The following is a 20,609-nucleotide window of genomic DNA, read 5'->3' on the forward strand; positions in this document are numbered from 1 at the left end:
AATAGCATCTATGATCTGTATGGCTTTTGCCACTGGTCATTTTAACAGCTTATTAGCCAGCTAATTAGTTTTCTAGTGTCTACTAACTTACTACTTGGAATAGTCATAAGAATTGAGCAATTGCTAGCGAGACTGTAAATGCACTGCCATAGCTATTTCATTTCATAGCACAAAAATATTTGTTTTTCTATCAATCGTGAATGACATTGATACAATAACTATCAACATAGGTGACGATAACCCTCCTAAGTAACCCCTAAGTGTGACCCCAAAATCTATTTTAAGAAATAAAAATGGAACAAAAATCTCTCTAACAATAATCTATTTTATACAGTCATTTCTGTTGATTTATCAACAATCAATGCCAGACCATGTGCAAATCCAAAACTGCAAATCATTGCTATTGACACATTGGCCAATCATTCACAAAGCTTTTACATGGCCAACCGCGTCATACAAATAAACATTGCAATGCCAGTTTCTCTGCTTGATCTCTTCACAGTGTTGTAGAAAGTTATTTCTGAGATATAGTCTAATTTAATGGTTGCATCTCACCTTTAGTTATGTCTCTTCGTGATCTTCAGGTTTGGAAATGGACATTCTTTGCCTGCTTTCATTGGTATTGTGTCTGTCAAGAAATTCAAAGGCCGTAAGTTAATCTGAACAGTCATCACATTTAGAGTTTAGCTTATCAAATATATAAAGTCTCATCTTGTGTAAGATTGTTTCTCTAGGAGAGCAGATTTTGAACTATTTTTATATAAACAAAAATGATATACCCTGTGCATTTCTATTACATAATTTCTTTGAAGGTGGGCTACTCTCATCTGGTACTGATTGTCCAGTATTTTTACTGATATATGCCTGTGTTCTATCTAGGATATACATGGTAGCCATTCCTGCAGTGATCCAGGGAGGCTCAGAAGCCAAGCTTTGTGCCAGCCTTTTGCAGCCTGATGAGGTCCTTGTCATGACCATATCTCTGATTGCCGATGGACAGAAGGAAACTCTGCTGACCAAAAGTTCTGAACAAGAGTTTTACAGCTGCTTCCCGTTTCAGGTCAGTCCCCAGCACTGGTCCACATCCAGAATAACAGCTTTGTCTTGAATCTCAGTTGAATCTCAATCTTCAGTTCTTTGTGCAATTAAAGTATATATTATGACAAATATTAATGTAGTAACCTACCATATGTTTTCTTTGATTCAGCCTGAAATAAAACTCAGGTTAATGAAACCTGGGTTAATTGTGATGGCTCTAAATATAAACTTAAATAAAACACATAGATTTTCTATAACTTTAGTAGCTGATAATGTTTGTGAGTCTAGTATACCTAAAAGCCAAAAATGTGCTACCATATAATGTTACCACAGTTTTTGTTGGGCGGGTAAGCGGAGCCAACCAAGAAGTGCGAATGTCTCTCAGTGACTGACTACCCATTGTTAAATAGATAGTAGATAGTGACGCAGAGGAAACCAGATAATTAGCTGAGGATAATCAAACTACATAGAGTAAAACAAGCAAACAAGCCAAAAGAAAAATACAGATTTAGTGTCCACGGAGGCAGGAAATTCGCCACTAATGCAGTCTTGTTTACAGGTCTTTGAAATGCAGAGCTAAAATCCACTAGTATAGAATACTGTTTGGGGTTTTGCAACTCAAAATGAACATGTTAAATAACATTATTTAATGGGTTGAATAAGCCTATTGATCAAGCAGTATTTAAATATAAACTATTGTGACTTCATTCTTTATGTGTATAAAAGCTATACAACGCCCCTTTTTTTTATGCAAAGGGAGGTCCTCAGGTTAAACAGGTTTGTCAAATGAATGACGAACACAGTGTTTCCAAAGTGCCAAAGTGAATTCACTATGAAAGCACAGTCAAACCACACAACTCATATTAGGGCTGACTTAAGCTACACTTAAGAAATACACACTGGGGTACTAGCAGGGTGAGATCAACTTTAAACTCTGAAATTTGAGTACACTTGTGATAACACTGGTGGAAACATAACACACTTGTGAAAACACACTCACTAGTAAATGGCACCGTAGTGATGACACTCGTTAGAAATACTATATTAGTGACAGACACATCTCTTGGGAAACAACACAGTTCATTAAACATGGGTGGATACCTATGACTCGCCTCTGCCCTCTACTCATATGTCCCCCCTTATCAGCCAAACATGGGAAGGACTGGGGAAGTGGTGACAAATAAAAAAAATTTAAAAAGTAACAACCATTTCACATAAAGAGAAAAATTAACCAGTCCACATGCCAAGGCAACCTAAGATATTTTGCCTGAATTACCACACAGCTGCCCAGGTGGAACTAGATAGAAACCCCCCCAAAACTAAGTCAAATTCATGCAAGAGCAAATCAATTCCACAGTGAGAGCAGTAATGCCTCCTTCCAATTGACTTCCTACACGGGTGAGCAATACTCGTTCTCAGCTCCCTCGACCGACCTTCTCTCCCAGCCATGTTTCCCTGACATTGGAAACAAATGTTCTTCAGTTCTCAACCCAATCAGATCTATACAATGCTCTGTCCTTTCTGCCCAGGAACAACCGCTCTGCAAAAACGTAGTTCCCCTTCCTTTTATGTACCGGGGAAACCAACCGCCAGGTGCGACCGGCTACATTCCTCCCCCTAAAAATGCATAGATGCCCAGATGATGTACCATGAAGATAGTAATGAAGATAGACCTTCCCCTGCACAACCTTTCAGTCCAGTGTCTCATTATCCAACCGCACTGTTCTAGGTAAATGGTGAGCGTCCAGCATCACACAACCCCACCATGGGTTCACTATTCTGGTCCCCTTCCTCCTGTTGGACCCCTGCTGAGATACATCTCAGTTCCATTCAGTGCACCTGCCGGTTTGGCCGCTCTTGTCCTAACAGGGCAATACCATACAAAACTCCCTGGCCCTCTGGGCTTCATTCAACCCAATAGTGCGTAGGGTCCCAGTTGTCCTGGATCTTATTGAGTCCTCGGACTGATTGATTCCTAGTATAAACCATTTCTCCTCCCTGCAGTGGCGGATCTCTCACCTGACTTTGATACCGCTGACCTCAGGGGTTCCTCCTTGCAGTGAGTCTCTGCTGCATGGTTATGTGCCTCATTCAGGCACTTTTGGGGCAAGAATGAGGCACATAACCCAATCTTCCACATGACCTTCCTCCACGTCATCTCCACCTACACCTAGCAAAAACTTTAGAGGCAGACAGGTTTCTCACCTAAACAACAGATAATAGGGGGTCATACCTGCAGACTGATGAACTGTGGTGTTAAATGCATGTTATCTGGTGGAGATGACAGGGCCAACGTCTCTTTTGTTCCTGGGGGCAACATGTGCAACAAATCCTGGAGGGTCCATGTGAAGCGCTCAAACTGCCCATTGCCCTGAAAACAATAAGGGGTTGTGCGACTTTTCTGTATATCATCATACAGCTGACAAAGTTTGTTGATCAGGTTGCTCTAAAAATATCGCCCATGGTGAGAATTAATCCGACTAGGGAGCCCAAGCAAATTAAATCAGTGTATATTTCAGGTTTTGAGGTATATTTTTTCAGTTCCATTAAAATAAGTAATTTAGATACGTTTCAACAGGCTGAATATATTATTTGAATGTAGTCTATATACAATCCATCTGTTGAGTAACAGCTAATGATGACCAACTGCAGTTAGTAATTAACATTACATTGTAACATTAACATTAACGTAACATAACCAATGCTGAAGATCTGATTTAGTCTAAAATAACAATTTCACTATACTATATATCTAGAAATCCCTTGCCTGTCTAAGAAAAACAGTCAGTGAACTCTGTCTCTGTGTCGTGGATCTGTCTAAGGCATTTCCCTACTCCCTTCTTTTCTGTGGCAACTCAGAGTTCGTTCTCGTGGGTTTTCATATGTTTAAGAAATTGGTGGTGTTGCCACAGTAGCGAACAACCTTCCTACAAATATTGTGGTTCGTAATGTTTTCATTTACCGCTGTAAAATATCTACACACGCACACGACGCTTCTCTTTCGTTGACTGACTGACTTACTGACTGAGTAAATAGCGTGTAGTGGTGAAAGACGCGGCCTCTAGATTAACAGGTCTTCGGTTTGCCTCCCGTAACAATCGAAACGCATTATGCCTGAGGTTCAGGACTTGGCAGGCTACACGATTGTCTTGTCTTTTCCCTTGATAAAAAAAATCGGTTATCGTTAGTGATCGCCATTCGAGGCGTCATTACCGTTCTTCTAGCAGCAGAATATTATGTTACCCGTGCTATCTCAGATTATTTTTCAAAATAACAGCCATCATTTAAATATGTAAGGTAATATAGTTAACAATCTAGTCGGTACATGTTATTTTAATGTCCGTTCCAATGTTATTCTTGTCTGTTATTTTTCACAAACTAGATTGTTAACTATATTGCCTTATACTTATCAATTATGGCTTATATTGTGATAAAGAAAATCTGAGTGCTGCCAACAATCCTGCTGCTAAAATAACGCTAATGAAGCATTTAATGGCCATCACTATCTGTCATTCACGAATGACTGTTAAAACGGCCAGTGGCAAAAGCGGATTTGTTCAGGATAGACAAAAACCTCGCTGGCTACAACATTCAGTTGCTATGTTACAGGACTGTTATATGGCCTCAATTTCTGATATGTCTTAGGATTTGTTCAGGATTGACAAACATTTTCACTGGCTACACGATTCTCACGTCTTTTCACTTGACGAAAAAGTCAGTTATCGTCACCTATATTGATACAGTAGTTAATGTATCAACGTTATTCACGTATGGCTAATAAGCTGTGTAGAGAATTTACGTGTATCAGAATCTCCGAAGAAGGAGAGGCTATGGTCCGAATGAAGATTTAACACAAAGATTTATTAATAAAAAATGATAAATCAAAATACATTAATAACGCTGCAGCGGGCCTGTAAATAGCATAGACTGTATGGTAAATAGTCGTTTTAACCCTTAAGTCTCCACATCTATTCGCCCAGATCTACGACCCTCCATCAGTTTTATTCCTCTAGCCCCAGGGGCGGTTACTTTTCATTCTCGTGAGTAAAAACCATCCATATTGGCTCTTCGTTGGCATGGTGACATGTTGGACGAATCTCGTTGGTTTCTTCGTTGTCCAATGAGGAAGGACATGCTGTAAACTCTGCCCCCTTGGGGTCTTTTCGGTCACAGATCAACTGATTCTTGCATACAGGTGTGAAATCTTTTCAAGGTAACATGAATTAACATTCTATTGTCCTAACCTAGTCTAGGACATCAGGGGGTTGGAGACAGAAGGTTTCTTCCTGCTGTATAGGTGGCGGTTTCTTTTGCATGCTAATTGTTGGGTTTTAATCCAATCTCTCTCAATAAGACAGGTGAAAAGTCAGAGTGAGTGTGAGTGAGTGTGAGACAAAAGGCTGTCTTGACCTATTCTTCCCAGACGCAAGGTGTGAGAATTACAACAGTATGATGGAGTTTTAAACCTTGATAGTTATCGTATTCTATCATATTTTCCTAACCTGGCTGCAGCATACAATTTAATTAAAACATAGAAATACATGGTTATTAAATCAGCATTTTTTAAACTTTATTTATCTCAACAGCTGTTAAAAAGTCATACAGTTCATAGAGACTATTTGTGGTGGAGATAAACTTAATAAGAAACGTTGCTGTTTAACACAATAGTTAATGGTGTCTAACAACATATTCAAACAACGGGCAAATGTGCATCTCTGTGGCATAGTGGTTAACAACACTGTCTTTCATCTTGGTGACCTGGATTCGGTTCTCGAGAGAGCACCCATGATCAACCATCTCTATTGCGGGCCGGCTGAACTAGGCTTACCTTGTATCTTGTTTTATATATGTTTTGCTCAAATTGGGTTCCACAGCTGTTCTTTAAAGATTAGGACGCCCAGACCTAACGATGCCACTGAATTCGCCCACCCCTGTTTCAAATAAGGTCTGTGTTTTGTGTAGGTTTACACCGTCTCAGCGTTAATACCTCAAGAGCAAGGTTGTTCATGTCCATTAAATAGAGTCTTCTTTCAGCAGTTGAGATTTGCTTTTCTAAAGCATTTGTCCTGCATTTGTATTCTACATTTCACAAAGGTATATTTTATATGCAATCAAATGACAACTTTAATTCCCCAATCTGTTTAATATTTGCAGCAGGTTCCCATTGTTGTGCTTGTTTTTACTGTATATTTGATCCATATGATAGTGAGAAGAGATTTTATTTTCATCAGCCGTTGTTGTTGGAGGAATTAGCATAATCAAAGATGAGTTCAATCTAGCGCTTGGTTGCATCATAGTAGTCAGGACTAAGCCCTAGAAGGCCTACATAAAATATTCATAAACCTGCTCTTTGACTCCCTGACAGGTCCCTAATGTGAAGAACAAAAAAGTTTACATCTTTCAAGTGGAGGTTCGAGGAAAAACGTTTTTATCAATAGAGAAGAGAAAGGTCATGATCATACCGTATACAATGATTAACTTCATTCAAACCGACAAACCAATCTACATCCCAGGACAAACAGGTACTTTATTACAGTGGCTGTACGCTATTAGTCTGCAGGACAATTTGGTAATAGCGTTCTGGTGGTTAATGTGTTATATTTAGGATATTTAGATCCTGATAAAAATAATCCACTGTTGGTTCATTCATTATATTTACATACATTGAAATAGTTTGAACCAACATACAACATATTCTTTTTTGTGTATTGAACAATAGCATTCAAATAAATAGTTGAAATATTGTCTGTGAACTCGCATTTCTGTTTTTCTTTAATACGTAGTACCAACTTGGCAAAATATTACCTAGAGTAACTGCAAACAAATTGTCTTAAGTTGCAAAACTGTTCACTTCTCCAAAATACCCTGTCTTTCCAGAAATCCTAGTTGAAAGATTGTTGGAATCAGGCTGGAATAAAAAGGATTTCTAAGAAATTGGAATCTGGAAATCTTTTTGAAACATTAGAAAGGTTATTCCTCTAAACATTGTCTTTGTCTTGTCATTGATATTTTCAGTTCATTTTAGAGTCATCACCTTGGGTACTAATTTCAACCCTGTCAAGCAACTGGTGAGTGTTATAAAATGAAATATTAAAAACAGTGAACTACAGTGTGAGATCATCCTTTAGATCAGTCATCTTCTCCACTATGCAGAAGAAACACCAGTATCACAGTTACAAAACTGTTTGTATTTAAGTCTGGTAATAGACTAGTACAAGGCTTATTATGTATCAGAGTTAATGTTTTAGTCAATATGTCATTATGTTTTGTTTGTTCCCAATTACCAATAAGTACTTGAAACTGAGAAATGCTTTAAACACAAAATACAAACTTGTTAGCCAGTGTTATCTGTTTGATCATACTGGACAAACAGTTGAGACACACAACATTAAGGGCAATAGTACATGTCTGCAGAGATTCTCTAAATAAACCTGTGTAGGCGGATTTGAAGGTCCTCAAACATTCATAACAGGATATGTGGGATTCCGTGGGTCACATTGGAATATATGGAATTTTATTTTACCCCTGAGTATATTGACATTAGAGTCCCTGTGCAAAAGTTACCTATGGTGTTTACTTGAAGGATGAAAACCAATCACCTGCCTAGATCCAGTTGTAGATAACTGTGCTCTGTCAGTTTTAATCCGAACTATTCATAAAAGAGTAACATATTTCTTGTCTTTATCATTCACAGTATGACATTGTGGAAATTCAGGTAAGACTCTTATTAGTTTGTTAATTTATGACGACTGTCATTGAAAATACTCCAGCTTTATAAGGCCAACTCCAGAAAGAAAAACTACTGAGCTCCCTGAGGGCAGTCTGTGGTACCCCTCTTACTGGTGGTCTAAGTGGTTAGGATTCGGCATTCTCACTGTTGTGACCCAGGTTCATTTCCCAATCAGGGTAGACGTGTTTTTTGGGAAAAACAAACCTCCCTGCCTTGCTCTTGCTTTTTTTGGCAACTGTTGAAGCCATAGGAAAAAAAATGAAAACCAATTTAAACCGCAACCTAAGAATACCAGCTGATTCTTCTGTAGTCTTCAGCTCTTCTAATGATGCTGTTGAAGGTAAGTAAGGATCATCTGACACAACAGTCTAGACATAATCTGCTGCGACAAGGAGGTCAATTATGAACTGACAGTGACTACAAAACCAACATCTCAATTTGACTTTATAATGGTAAGGACCAGGATCAACCCTGTGACCACCAGTTTATGAGACTAATGCTTTACCAGCAAGTTAACAGAACACGAGTTAGATGATATGTAGCCCCCTTCAGTGAAAATTGTACTTGAATATGGCAGATTAAAATTAAATGAATAGAGCTGAATTAACTTTTTCATCTTGTGAAACACAGGATCCTCATCAAAACAGGATTGGACAGTGGATGAACATTACATCCAGGGGCAGCATTCTCCAGCTTTCTTACTCCTTGAACTCTGAAGCACGTGAAGGATCATATTTAATTTCAGCGTGGGTTGGTGAAAATGCAAGATCGCATATGTTTACAGTTGAAAAATATGGTAGGTTGAGCTTCTTTCTTCTGCCTATAATGCCTGGTAATGTTCATTGCACCACAATCTTGGAGTACTCATTAAACGGCTGCTATTCTTTTTTGTCTAGTTCTGCCAAAGTTTGAGATCAAAATAACCCACGATGAAATCAACATTCGACAAGAGGAGCATGAAGTGAGAATTTGCGCAATGTGAGTCAATTCTATCACCATTTGTAATTCCACTAAATGTCATTATCCAATCGTTTTATTAGGCTAATGCAGACATGGGTCGACTACATTTTTAGTATTTATTCAAATAGAAATTGACCAGTAAGTTTAGGAGTTTCAAATATTTCTTAAGTAACTTTGGTTGATTACTTTTGGCAGGTTATCAGTCAAATCTTATGATAGGGACACTGGATCCCTATCACAAGAAGCTCAATTCATACAAAGTTAGTGAAAACTAGGCCAGAGGATGCAAATTTACATCCCTCAAACAGATTATTATAAATGTGAATTGTCTTGTATGTATCGGGTCTTGACAGTGTTTGCAACATGTACCAAATGTTGTTATAATATGTATGTCTTTGACTGATTTATATGCATTTATGTACCAGACCACATAAAAAAAAATATATATTGGTCAATAGCCATGTTGTTATAGGTTCTAGTTTGAAAAATATAACGTTGAGACTTTTGTCCCTAGATGCCACATAACACGTTTTGTATGTATTAAATATTCAGTTCCACAGTAGTAGCAATTTAAGTGTAAAAATGTTCTGCATCTAAATTGAAAATCCATAATTGACAGGTCTTGAGGACTCCTTGAAGCAAATGTGTTCCTTGTCAGGGACTTTTATGCTGAATTTCATGAATTTAGGTCAAACGGAGTGAAAGAGATGACCATGCTATAATGCCACCACCTGGCCAATCAGTTTCATTTTGTAAATGTCAGATCTTTATTGCAAGATGTTAATTTTCCAATAAATCATGTGAACTGCCTCCATGAACTGCCACCTTAACGTGGTGGAGGGGTTTGAGTACCCGAGTGACCCAAGAGCTATGTTGTCTGGGGCTATATGCCCCTGGTAGGGTCTCCCAAGGCAAACAGGTCCTAGGCGACGGGTCAGACTAAGAGTGGTTCAAAACCCTTTTATGACGGAAAATATTTTGAGGACCGTGACGTCGCCCAGTATGGCGCAGCCGGGGCCCCACCCTGGAGCCAGGCCCGGGGTTGGGGCTCGTATGAGAGCGCCTGGTGGCCCGGCCTTTCCCCACGGGGTCCGGCCGGGCTCAGCCCGAAGGAGGGACGTGGGGCCGCCTTCCCGTGGGCTCACCACCTGCAGGAGGGAGCATAAGGGGTGTGCGCTGAGGATCGGGCGGCAGTCGAAGGTGGGACCCTCGACAACCCGATCCCTGGACAGGGAATCTAGTTCTAGGGACGTGGAACGTCACCTCGCTGGCGGGGAAGGAGCCTGAGATTGTACGTGAGGTTGAGAGGTTCTGACTAGAGATAGTCGGGATCACCTCCACGCATGGCTTTGGCTCTGGAACCACACTTGAGAGAGGATGGACTCTTCACCACTCTGGATTTGCCCATGGTGAGAGGCGGCAGGCTGGTGTGGGTTTGCTTATAGCTCCCCAGCTCTGCCGCCATGTGTGGGAGTTTTCCCCGGTGAACGAGGGGGTCGTTTCCCTGCGCCTACGGGTCGGGGATAGGTCTCTCACTGTTGTTTGTGCCTATGGGCCGAACGGCAGTGCAGAGTACCTGACCTTCTTGGAGTCTCTGGGAGGGGTGCTGGAAAGTGCTCTGACTGGGGACTCCATCATTCTACTGGGGGACTTTAACTCCCACGTGGGCAACGACAGTGACACCTGGAGGGGCGTGATTGGGAGGAACGGCCCCCCTGATCTGAACCCGAGCGGTGTTTAGTTATTGGACTTCTGTGCTAGTCACAGTTTGTCCATAACGAATACCATGTTCAAGCATAAGGGTGTCCATCAATGCACATGACACCAGGACACCCTAGGCCGCAGGTCGATGATCGACTTAGTTGTCGTTTCATCTGACCTGCGGCCGTATGTCTTGGACACTCGGGTGAAGAGAGGGGCGGAGCTGTAAACTGATCACCACCTGGTGGTGAGTTGGATCCGATGGCGGGGGAGGAAGCTGGACAGACTCGGCAGACCCAAGCATACTGTAAGGGTCTGCTGGGAACGTCTGGCCAAGTCTCCTGTCAGGGAGATCTTTAACTGCCACCTCCGGCAGAGCTTCTACTGGATCCCGAGGGAGGCTGGAGATATTGAGTCCGAGTGGACCATGTTCTCCACCGCCATTGTCGAAGCGGCCGCTCTGAGCTGTGGCTGTAAGGTCTCCGGTGCCTGTCGAGGCGGCAATCCCCGAACCCGGTGGTGGATACCGGAAGTAAGGGATGCCGTCAAGCTGAAGAAGGAGTCCTATCAGGCCTGGTTGGCTTGTGGGACTCCTGAGGCAGCTGACGGGTACCGGCAGGCCAAGCGGACTGTAGCCCGGGTGGTTGTGGAGGCAAAAACTCGGGCCTGGGAGGAGTTCGTTTTGGCCATGGAGAAGGACTATCGGCTGGCCTCGAAGAGATTCTGGCAAACCGTCCGGCGCCTCAGGAGAGGGAAACAGTGCCCTACCAATGCTGTTTACAGTAGAGGTGGGCAGCTGTTGACCTCAACTGGGAATGTCATTGGGCGGTGGAAGGAGTACTTCAAGGATCTCAATCCCGCTGTCACGTGTTCCATTGAGGAAGCAGAGGATGAGGGCTCAGAGGTGGACTCGTCCATCACCCGGGCTGAAGTCACAGAGGTAGTCAAGAAACTCCTCAGTGGCAAGGCACCGGGGGTGGATGAGATCCGCCCTGAGTACCTCAAGTCTCTGGATGTTGTGGGGCTGTCTTGGTTGACACGCCTGTGCAACATCGCGTGGCGGTCGGGGACAGTGCCTCTGGGATGGCAGACCGGGGTGGTGGTCCCTCTTTTTAAGAAGGGGAACCGGAGGGTGTGTTCCAAATACAGGGGGATCACACTTCTCAGCTTCCCCGGGAACGTCTATGCCAGGGTACTGGAGAGGAGAATACGGCCGATAGTAGAACCTCGGATTCAGGAGGAACAGTGTGGTTTTCGTCCGAGCCGTGGAACACTGGACCAGCTCTATACCCTCTATGGGGTGCTGGAGGGTTCATGGGAGTTTGCCCAACCAATCCACATGTGTTTTGTGGATTTGGAGAAGACATTCGACTGTGTCCCTTGCGGCATCCTGTGGAGGGTGCTTCGGGAATATGGGGTCCTGGGTCTTTGCTAAGGGCTGTCAGGTCCCTGTATGACCGAAGCAGGAGCTTGGTCCGCATTTCCGGCAGTAAGTCAGACTTGTTCCCTGCGCATGTTGGACTCCGGCAGGGCTGCCCTTTGTCACCGGTTCTGATCGTAATTTTTATGGACAGAATTTCTAGGCGCAGCTAGGGGTCGGAGGGTGTCAGGTTTGGGGACCACACGATTTCGTCTCTGCTCTTTGCGGATGATGTTGTTGTGTTGCCCCCTTCAAACCAGGACCTTCAGGATGCACTGGGACGGTTTGCAGCCGAGTGTGAAACGGTGGGGATGAAAATCAGTACCTCCAAATCTGAGGCCATGGTCCTCAGTCGGAAAAGGGTGGCTTGCCCACTTCAGGTTGGTGGAGAGTGCCTGCCTCAAGTGGAGGAGTTTAAGTATCTAGGGGTCTTGTTCACGAGTGAGGGAAGGATGGAACAGGAGATTGACAGACAGGCCCGGGAAGGTGTTCCGGGCCTGTCCCACCGGGAGGAGACCCCGGGGAAGACCTAGGACACGCTGGAGGAACTATGTCTCCCGGCTGGCCTGGGAACGCCTCGGTGTCCCCCCGGAAGAGCTAGAGGAAGTGTCTAGGGAGATGGAAGTCTGGGCATCTCTGCTTATACTGCTGCTGCCCCCGCGACCCCGGATAAGCGGAAGAAGATGGAGGGATCATGTGAAGTTTATTAGTAACTAATTTACTCTGGTATTTAAAATACAAATATTTAGACCAGGTTTGGTCTAACTACAAATTGAAATAGAATACTTACAATGACCCACAATTATAGTGATGACTTCAAAGGTTATCAGCTGGTAGACTTGATAATATAGGATCAGGATCACCACCACCTCTCACCCATTCTGAAAGGCTTTGTGAAAACTAGTCCAGATAAATGTTATGTATTGATTTAATCGCTGTAGGTATAAAACACTTGTTAAAAGCATGCATGAGTCTTTGTGTTCTATTAATTAAAATCAGGTACACCTATGGGATGCCTGTACCTGGTAAAGCAGAGTTAGATCTATGCCGACCATTCGGGTACAATATGCATATACTATTCATGGAAGATTTAAAACCCCCCTGTGTCAAGCAGTCAGTAGAGGTATGAATACTTTCCTACACATTTTTAACATTACATTATTGTAATGGCTTGAAGTTGAATTCCAGTATGTTTTTGAAGTGTGTTGTTTTGCTTGTCTTCAGCTGGACCAAACTGGCTGTGGTTCTCATAACTTCAACTTGTCATTTTTCACGAAGAAAACTGAACTGGAGCTTTCAGACGTGTTTACTTTGAATGTTAAAGTAGAAGAGGAGGGGACAGGCAAGTAATTTATGACAAAATCTGGAAAATGAAAAATGCGCTCAGAGAGTTGTTATGATTCTGAAGTTTACAAATGAAATAAAACACATATATTTTTTGATTGATATTGCATGTGTAATTAGAAAATCACTATTATCAAAGTCTAACAAATGATTAAAGACAGAATAAACAAATGAATACAGCACATTTGGTCAGTGGTTTATGAGACTGATAAACCATTAGGTCAGTGGTTTATCAGTCTGGGAAACTGCATCCGGTGTTGCTGCAACAAGGGTTTGAATCTCACTGCTTTCTGTTCATCATATTATTTTAAATATAGTTTTCGGGCATTTTATGTTCTATTTAACACGAAATATATTGGCTTTGATATCTGCAGCATATCCTGTATGTGATCCTGACAGCAGCTGCTTAGACCACCCTTTAAAATAATAAACATTTATATCTTGTAAACGCTGCACTGCAATTCAGTTTCTGTATAATAAACTGTCATTTTGCATGGTGTTGGCATGTGTAATTCTGAAATAAAAATCTGTTTTACTTTTTTTAAAGGTGTGATACGATCAGAGGAAAAACAGGCTTCAATTACTTATGAGATTGGAAAAATCAGATTTGTTGACACACCCAAAATCTATGAGCATGGATCAATTATTGAGGGCAAGGTAAAAACAATGTGACTTATCTTTTGACTCTTCATTTGAGGATGCAGTTTTATGTTTCCTTTTTATGTACAGTATGTCACAAAAGTGAGTACACCCCTCACATTTTTGTAAATATTTGATTATATCTTTTCATATGACAACACTGAAGAAATGACACTTTTCTACAATGTAAAGTTGTGAGTGTACAGCTTGTATAACAGTGTACATTTGCTGTCCCTTCAAAATAAGACAACACAGCCATTAATGTCTAAACCGCTGGCAACAAAAGTGAGTACACCCCTAAGAGAAAATTTTCAAATTGGGCCCAAAGTGTCAATATTTTGTGTGGCCACCATTATTTTCCAGTACTGCCTGAACCCTCTTGGGCATGGAGTTCACCAGAGCTTCACAGGTTTCCACTGGAGTCCTCTTCCACTCCTCCATGACAACATCATAGAGCTGGTGGATGTTAGAGACCTTGCGCTACTCCACCTTCCGTTTGAGGATGCCCCACAGATGCTCAATAGGGTTTAGGTCTGGAGACATGCTTGGCCAGTCCATCACCTTTACCCTCAGCTTCTTTAGCAAGGCAGTGGTCGTCTTGGAGGTGTGTTTGGGGTCGTTATCATGTTGGAATATTGCCCTGTGGCCCAGTCTCCGAAGGGAGGGGTCATGCTCTGCTTCAGTATGTCACTGTACATGTTGGCATTCATGGTTCCCTCAATGAACTGTACTCCCCAGTGCCGGCAGCACTCATGCAGCCCCAGACCATGACACTCCCACCACCTTGCTTGACTGTTGGCAAGACACACTTGTCTTTGTACTTCTCACCTGGTTGCCGCCACACACACTTGACACCATCTGAACCAAATAAGTTTATCTTGGTCTCATCAGACCACAGGACATGGTGCCAGTAATCCATGTCCTGCTTGTCTTCAGCAAACTGTTTGTGGGCTTCCTTCTGGGACGACAGCCATGCAGACCTTAGCACTGACAGGCTGTCCCCCCCACCCCTTTAAACTCAGCAGCAATGCTGGCAGCACTCAAACGTCTATTTCCCAAAGACAACCTCTGGATATGACCCTGAGTACGTGCACTTAAATTCTTTGGTCGTCCATTGCGAGGCCTGTTCTGAGTGGAACCTGTCCTGTTAAACCGCTGTAGGGTATTGGCCACCGTGCTGCAGCTCAATTTCAGGGTCTTGGCAATCTTCTTATAGCCTAGGCCATCTTTATGTAGAGCAAAATAAAAAAAATTGTAGATCCTCAGAGAGTTCTTTGCCATGGGGTGACATGTTGAACTTCCAGTGACCGGTATGAGGGAGTGTGAGAGCGATAACACCAAATTTAACACACCTGCTCCCTATTCACACCTGAGACCTTGTAACACTAACAAGGTCTCTTTGGCTAATTGGGTCCAATTTGGACATTTTCACTTAGGGGTTTACTCAGTTTTGTTGCCAGCAGTTTAGACATTAATTCTGTGTGTTGAGTTATTTTGAGGGGACAGCATATGTATACTGTTATACAAGCTGTACACTCACTACTTTACATTGTAGCGAAGTGTCATTTATTCAGTGTTATCACATGAAAAGATATAATCAAATATTTACAAGAATGTGAGGGGTGTACTCACTTTTGTGAGATACTGTAACTAACAATACGTAGTAGATGACAACAATGTAGGTTGCGTCACTTCATACAACTCCTCCCTTTATTCTCAGGTAAAGGTTGTTGACTTTAAAAACAACCCCATCGCTCATATGATGGTGCACCTGTTTAAGGGACATATTTGGTACCCGACCTATCTACAGAACCTGACCACGGACACTGATGGTATTGCTAGTTTCTCAATCAACACAACCTTAATGCCCAAAGAAAATATTAAACTCAATGTAAGTCTTATTCCTTGGAGGTTTTGAAAGACAAAATAATTTTCATGCTCCTCTACTCAACCTTTGAATCTTTCTAAAACCTACTGTGCTCCATGTGCATTAGATAACACTTTTGCAGAAATTGCAACCTAGACTGTCAGTCGGCAAGGTTGAGCTCTTACCATGTAACTTACACCTGTCAAATCTAACAATTATGTAAGGAATCAGGTCTAAGGCTTGATTAAGGATTACATTTTGTACTCTCTTCCATTTGTTGCATTCCAGGTATACGACAAACCACAATTTTCATACCGAGAATACAGGATCCCCTATTTCAGCAATGGGAACCATGAAATCTCAGGGATCCAGCCCACTTCCATTCACAGGAAAACATCCAGCTCTCTGTCTGTTCAGAAGATTGAGGAACCAATGCCATGTGGAGAGGAAGTATCTATCACAGTCCAATATGCCATCGTAGGTGAGACTGTTCCAAAAGGCTCAGTGGATGTCATCTACCTGGTGAGTAGAACCAGGAAAACCTGCACCTGGTTTGGCCGTCTCTGGCATACTCTTCCCCAGTGTATTGCTTTTGCCCCAGACTCTTCCCTTCAGTGGGCAGGATGTTCCTATAGAATAGCGATACTCCTCAGCTCTTCCCTATGTTAATGGTAGAACTGTTTCCCTTTCCCTCCATCAGGCCTTATCCAGAGGGGTGTTAGTTCAGCAGGGACATGTGAAGGTTCCCGTGCCGCAGGAGAATTCTGGTGAGTGAGTTTCATTATGTGACTATGACCATACTGGATGGTGCTCCATGACATGGCGTGCCATGCTCTTGCATTGCAGCAACTGAGGGTGATGTCACCTTAAAGCTGACAGTGGTTCCAGAGATGGCACCGATGGTACAGATCCTTGTGTATAGTATTTTACCCAGTGAGACTGTCATCGCCCACAGCACGAAATTCCCCATTGAGAAATGCTTCAGAAACAAGGTGTGTGTATGTGTGGGTGTCATATTCTCATAGACTCCCTATCAAACTTCATTTCACGGGAGGCATGACAAGTGTGAGGATTTTCCATGCCCTTACTGGACGCTACATCCTGTCTGTCCTGTGTGCCAGGTGTCAGTGGAGTTCTCTCCCTCCAAGGCAGTCCCAGGGGAGAAGAACACCCTGCAGCTCTCTGCCCAGCCTGGCTCCCTCTGTGGCCTCAGTGCTGTGGATCAGAGTGTTCACATCATGAAACCAGGGATGAAGCTGAATGCTGACCAGGTAACAGAGCTCACTGAACTATACTGCCATACAATGTTTTGTTGTGATTGGAATACAACCAGGACAAGAGAATGTGTGTGTGTGTATGTATGTGTGTGTGTGTATATATATATATATATATATATATGTGTGTGTGTGTGTGTGTGTGTGTGTGTGTGTGTGTGTGTGTGTGTATGTATATATGTATGTGTATATATATATGTGTGTGCAATTTTTTTCCCATCCTTGCATTAACGCCACATCGTTAATCTCCTTCGACGCAGCTGTGCTAGGCTCTGTCGCTGATCCAGCGTCTTCACGTTCATTTATTTTTATTGTTAGTGACTTATATATGTTGATTATAGATATGTTTTACTCTATATATTGCATATATGGCCTAATGTTTTTGGTGATTGTACACACCCCAATCTGATGGTCTTTTCACCAGTCATCTTCGTTTGTCTCGCGATCTCTCTTTAAAAACAAATCTGTAATTCTAGGCAACTAAAAGTCACATGAAAAGCAAAAAAACATAAAAAATTATGCAGATTAGATGTAGTTTGAGGTTATTAAGTTAAAATTGAATATGTTGACATGCTTGGGTGTAAAAGAAAACTAGGATCCGACTTTACTTATCTCCGCGATGTCTGAACTGGTGTGGTCCTGTATGCAAGATTGCCAGATCTCATTGACCGTAAACTGTATTCTGCCACAGACTCCAGAAAAAATCGACCCGCCCAATCCCATTAAAAATTGCCCAATTGAATAGGAAACACACACCACCTTGGCAACACTCAATATTGAAAAAGTTTCCTCCTACCCTCATTTTAGCTGCAGTGTTTCGCTGGTAGCCCTATTTTACAGGTGCTGGTCATATAATTAGAATATCATCAAAAAGTTGATTTATTTCAGTAATTCCATTCAAAAAGTGAAACTTGTATAATGTATACATTCATTACACACAGACTGATATATTTCAAATGTTTATTTCTTTTAATTTTAATGATTATAACTGACATTTAATGAAAACCCCAAATTCAGTATCTCAGAAAATTTGAATATTACTTAAGACCAATACAAAAAAATGATGTTTAGAAATGTTGGCCAACTGAAAAGTATGAACATGAAATGTATGAGCATGTACAGCACTCAATACTTAGTTGGGGCTCCTTTTGCCTGAATTACTGCAGCAATGCGGCGTGGCATGGAGTCGATCAGTCTGTGGCACTGCTCAGGTGTTATGAGAGGTTGCTCTGATAGTGGCCTTCAGCTCTTCTGCATTGTTGGGTCTGGCGTATCGCATCTTCCTCTTCACAATACCCCATAGATTTTCTATAGGGTTAAGGTCAGGCGAGTTTGCTGTCCAATTAAGAACAGGGATACTATGGTCCTTCAACCAGGTACAGGTAGCTTTGGCTCTGTGTGCAGGTGCCAAGTCCTGTTGGAAAATGAAATCTGCATCTCCATAAAGTTGGTCAGCAGCAGGAAGCATGAAGTGCTCTAAAACTTCCTGGTAGACGGCTGCGTTGACCTTGGACCTCAGAAAACACAGTGGACCAACACCAGCAGATGACATGGCACCCCAAACCATCACTGACTGTGGAAACTTTACACTGGACTTCAAGCAAAATGGATTCTGTGCCTCTCCTCTCTTCCTCCAGACTCTGGGACCTTGATTTCCAAAGGAAATGAAAAATGTACTTTCATCAGAGAACATAACTTTGGACCACTCAGCAGCAGTCCAGTCCTTTTTGTCTTTACCCCAGGCAAGACGCTTCTGACGCTGTGTCTTGTTCAGGAGTAGCTTGACACAAGGAATGCGACAGCTGAAACCCATGTCTTGCATATGTCTGTGCATGGTGGTTCTTAAAGCACGGACTCCAGCTGCAGTACACTCTTTGTGAATCTCCCCTACGTTTTTGAATGGGTTTAGTTTCACAATCCTCTCCAGGGTGCGGTTATCCCTATTGCTTGTACACTTTTTTCTACCACATCTTTTCCTTCCCTTCGCCTCTCTATTAATGTGCTTGGACACAGCTCTGTGAACAGCCAGCCTCTTTAGCAATGACCTTTTGTGTCTTGCCCTACTTGTGCAAGGTGTCAATGGTCGTCTTTTGGACAGCTGTCAAGTCAGCAGTCTTCCCCATGATTGTGTAGCCTACAGAACTAGACCTTTGCAGGTGTTTTGAGTTAATTAGCTGATTAGAGTGTGGCACCAGGTGTCTTCAGTATTGAACCTTTTCACAATATTCAAATTTTCTGAGATACTGAATTTGGGGTTTTCATTAGTTGTCAGTTATAATCATCAAAGTTAAAAGAAATAAACACTTGAAATATATCGGTCTGTGTGTAATGAATATATACATTATACAAGTTTCACTTTTTGAATGGAATTACTGAAATAAATCAACTTTTTGATGATATTCTAATTATATTACCAGCACCTGTATATATGAGGGCAAAATCATGCTTTACCATTCCAACACACAGAGCTTTGAACAGGAAAACCCCTGTGTATAGATATATAGAATGCCACCCGCCAAAGATGGGAAACTGAAGCGATTGAGGCTGTCATCAAAATGGTTAGAAAATATGTTTGATTTTTCAAGGCTTTGAAACTCACTAAACAGTGGTGTCACCTGTTGGTCAATAATAAATATCCAATGCTGAATTATCATATAGACGTATTTTCATTATTATCCAACATAACTTCGTAGCGCTGTGGTTAGGCTTGCGCTTTCCAAAGGGAAATTGTAATGCCTGGTTCGTATCCCGTGTCCTTCTTTTCTTTCCAACAAGCATTTTTCAACTCTGTATCCATTCTAATGTTTTGTATTAATAAGGCAAGAGTGTCATAAGATACACAAAATAAAACAAATTATTATACAATACTATAAACAGTATCGTCTGCACTCAAAAAGTTAAACATGATCTGAATTCGATCTTGCGCAATAACACCTAAGAAATTAAAAGTCTGCAACCCTAATAACTGCGCCATTGCTGGACTTGCAAAGCTAACAATTTTTTTTTAAATAAATGACTAAATAAGGTGACCAGTAGAGGTTGCGGTTCGAAAAGTTTCAGGCCCCGAACCAACCACAGAAGCTTGCATTTTCCAACAAGTCTTTGGAAAAAGCATGTGATCAAACGAGGCTTCGGACGTCATCAATCATGTTGTATTACACTGACGCAAACGCTTTCGCCTGAAATCGAATGGGTTGACATTTCAAAGCATGCATCGATCTGAGATTTTGGTTCAACCTCATGACCAACAATTATTAAAAACGTTTGCATCCTTGGTATTATTGAGGCTGTGGGAAAGAAAATATTAACATAACTCATACGAAAATAAATATAATTTCATTAAGTGTGCTGGCACATAAAACCTAAAATAAACTGGATTCAACACAGTGACAGTGATGTCAGATTATTATCTAAGCATAGCTACTTAGCTATCCAATACATGGGAAGCACTTGTAAATACAAGACGTTTGTTATTGATAATGAATGATGTGTAGAAGGAACGTTTTGACATTAATTCTTGTGAATTTTATTAATTCTTGATAATTAGGCTGAAGACTAATTTATTTTCAGATGTTTTAAAGCAGAGGTCTCAAACCGGTTCCAAGGAGGGCCATGTGTCTGCCGGTTTTTGGGTTT

The 20,609-nt window shown here is 41.8% G+C and overlaps 1 protein-coding gene and 1 long non-coding RNA gene across 4 annotated transcripts in view; one reads left to right on the forward strand and one right to left on the reverse strand.

The window, feature by feature from the left end:
- The first annotated feature begins 482 nt into the window (after positions 1–482).
- LOC105024030 (alpha-2-macroglobulin) overlaps positions 483–20,609 on the forward strand; it is a 40,339-nt gene continuing 20,212 nt past the window's right edge. For 2 of the 3 annotated variants that reach the window (XM_020050738.1, XM_010893661.3), the window contains exons 1-15: positions 483–649; positions 880–1,060; positions 6,404–6,560; positions 7,054–7,106; positions 7,733–7,753; positions 8,399–8,564; positions 8,665–8,746; positions 12,849–12,972; positions 13,074–13,191; positions 13,741–13,850; positions 15,553–15,723; positions 15,988–16,221; positions 16,400–16,466; positions 16,546–16,691; positions 16,821–16,970. In XM_020050738.1, the coding sequence (XP_019906297.1) occupies positions 564–649; positions 880–1,060; positions 6,404–6,560; positions 7,054–7,106; positions 7,733–7,753; positions 8,399–8,564; positions 8,665–8,746; positions 12,849–12,972; positions 13,074–13,191; positions 13,741–13,850; positions 15,553–15,723; positions 15,988–16,221; positions 16,400–16,466; positions 16,546–16,691; positions 16,821–16,970 (1,866 nt within the window). In that variant the 5' untranslated portion in view covers positions 483–563. The remainder of the gene's footprint in view (positions 650–879; positions 1,061–6,403; positions 6,561–7,053; positions 7,107–7,732; positions 7,754–8,398; positions 8,565–8,664; positions 8,747–12,848; positions 12,973–13,073; positions 13,192–13,740; positions 13,851–15,552; positions 15,724–15,987; positions 16,222–16,399; positions 16,467–16,545; positions 16,692–16,820; positions 16,971–20,609) is intronic. The other variant, XM_020050743.1, reaches the window with a different exon arrangement.
- Positions 556–4,300, reverse strand: LOC109616245. The gene is made up of 3 exons (XR_002197366.2): positions 4,060–4,300; positions 3,272–3,409; positions 556–628 (listed from the first exon to the last, which is right to left on the reverse strand). It is a non-coding gene; the product is annotated as an uncharacterized LOC109616245 (long non-coding RNA).

This window comes from Esox lucius, chromosome 1 (genome assembly GCF_011004845.1).
Source record: "Esox lucius isolate fEsoLuc1 chromosome 1, fEsoLuc1.pri, whole genome shotgun sequence".
Taxonomy (NCBI): domain Eukaryota; kingdom Metazoa; phylum Chordata; class Actinopteri; order Esociformes; family Esocidae; genus Esox; species Esox lucius.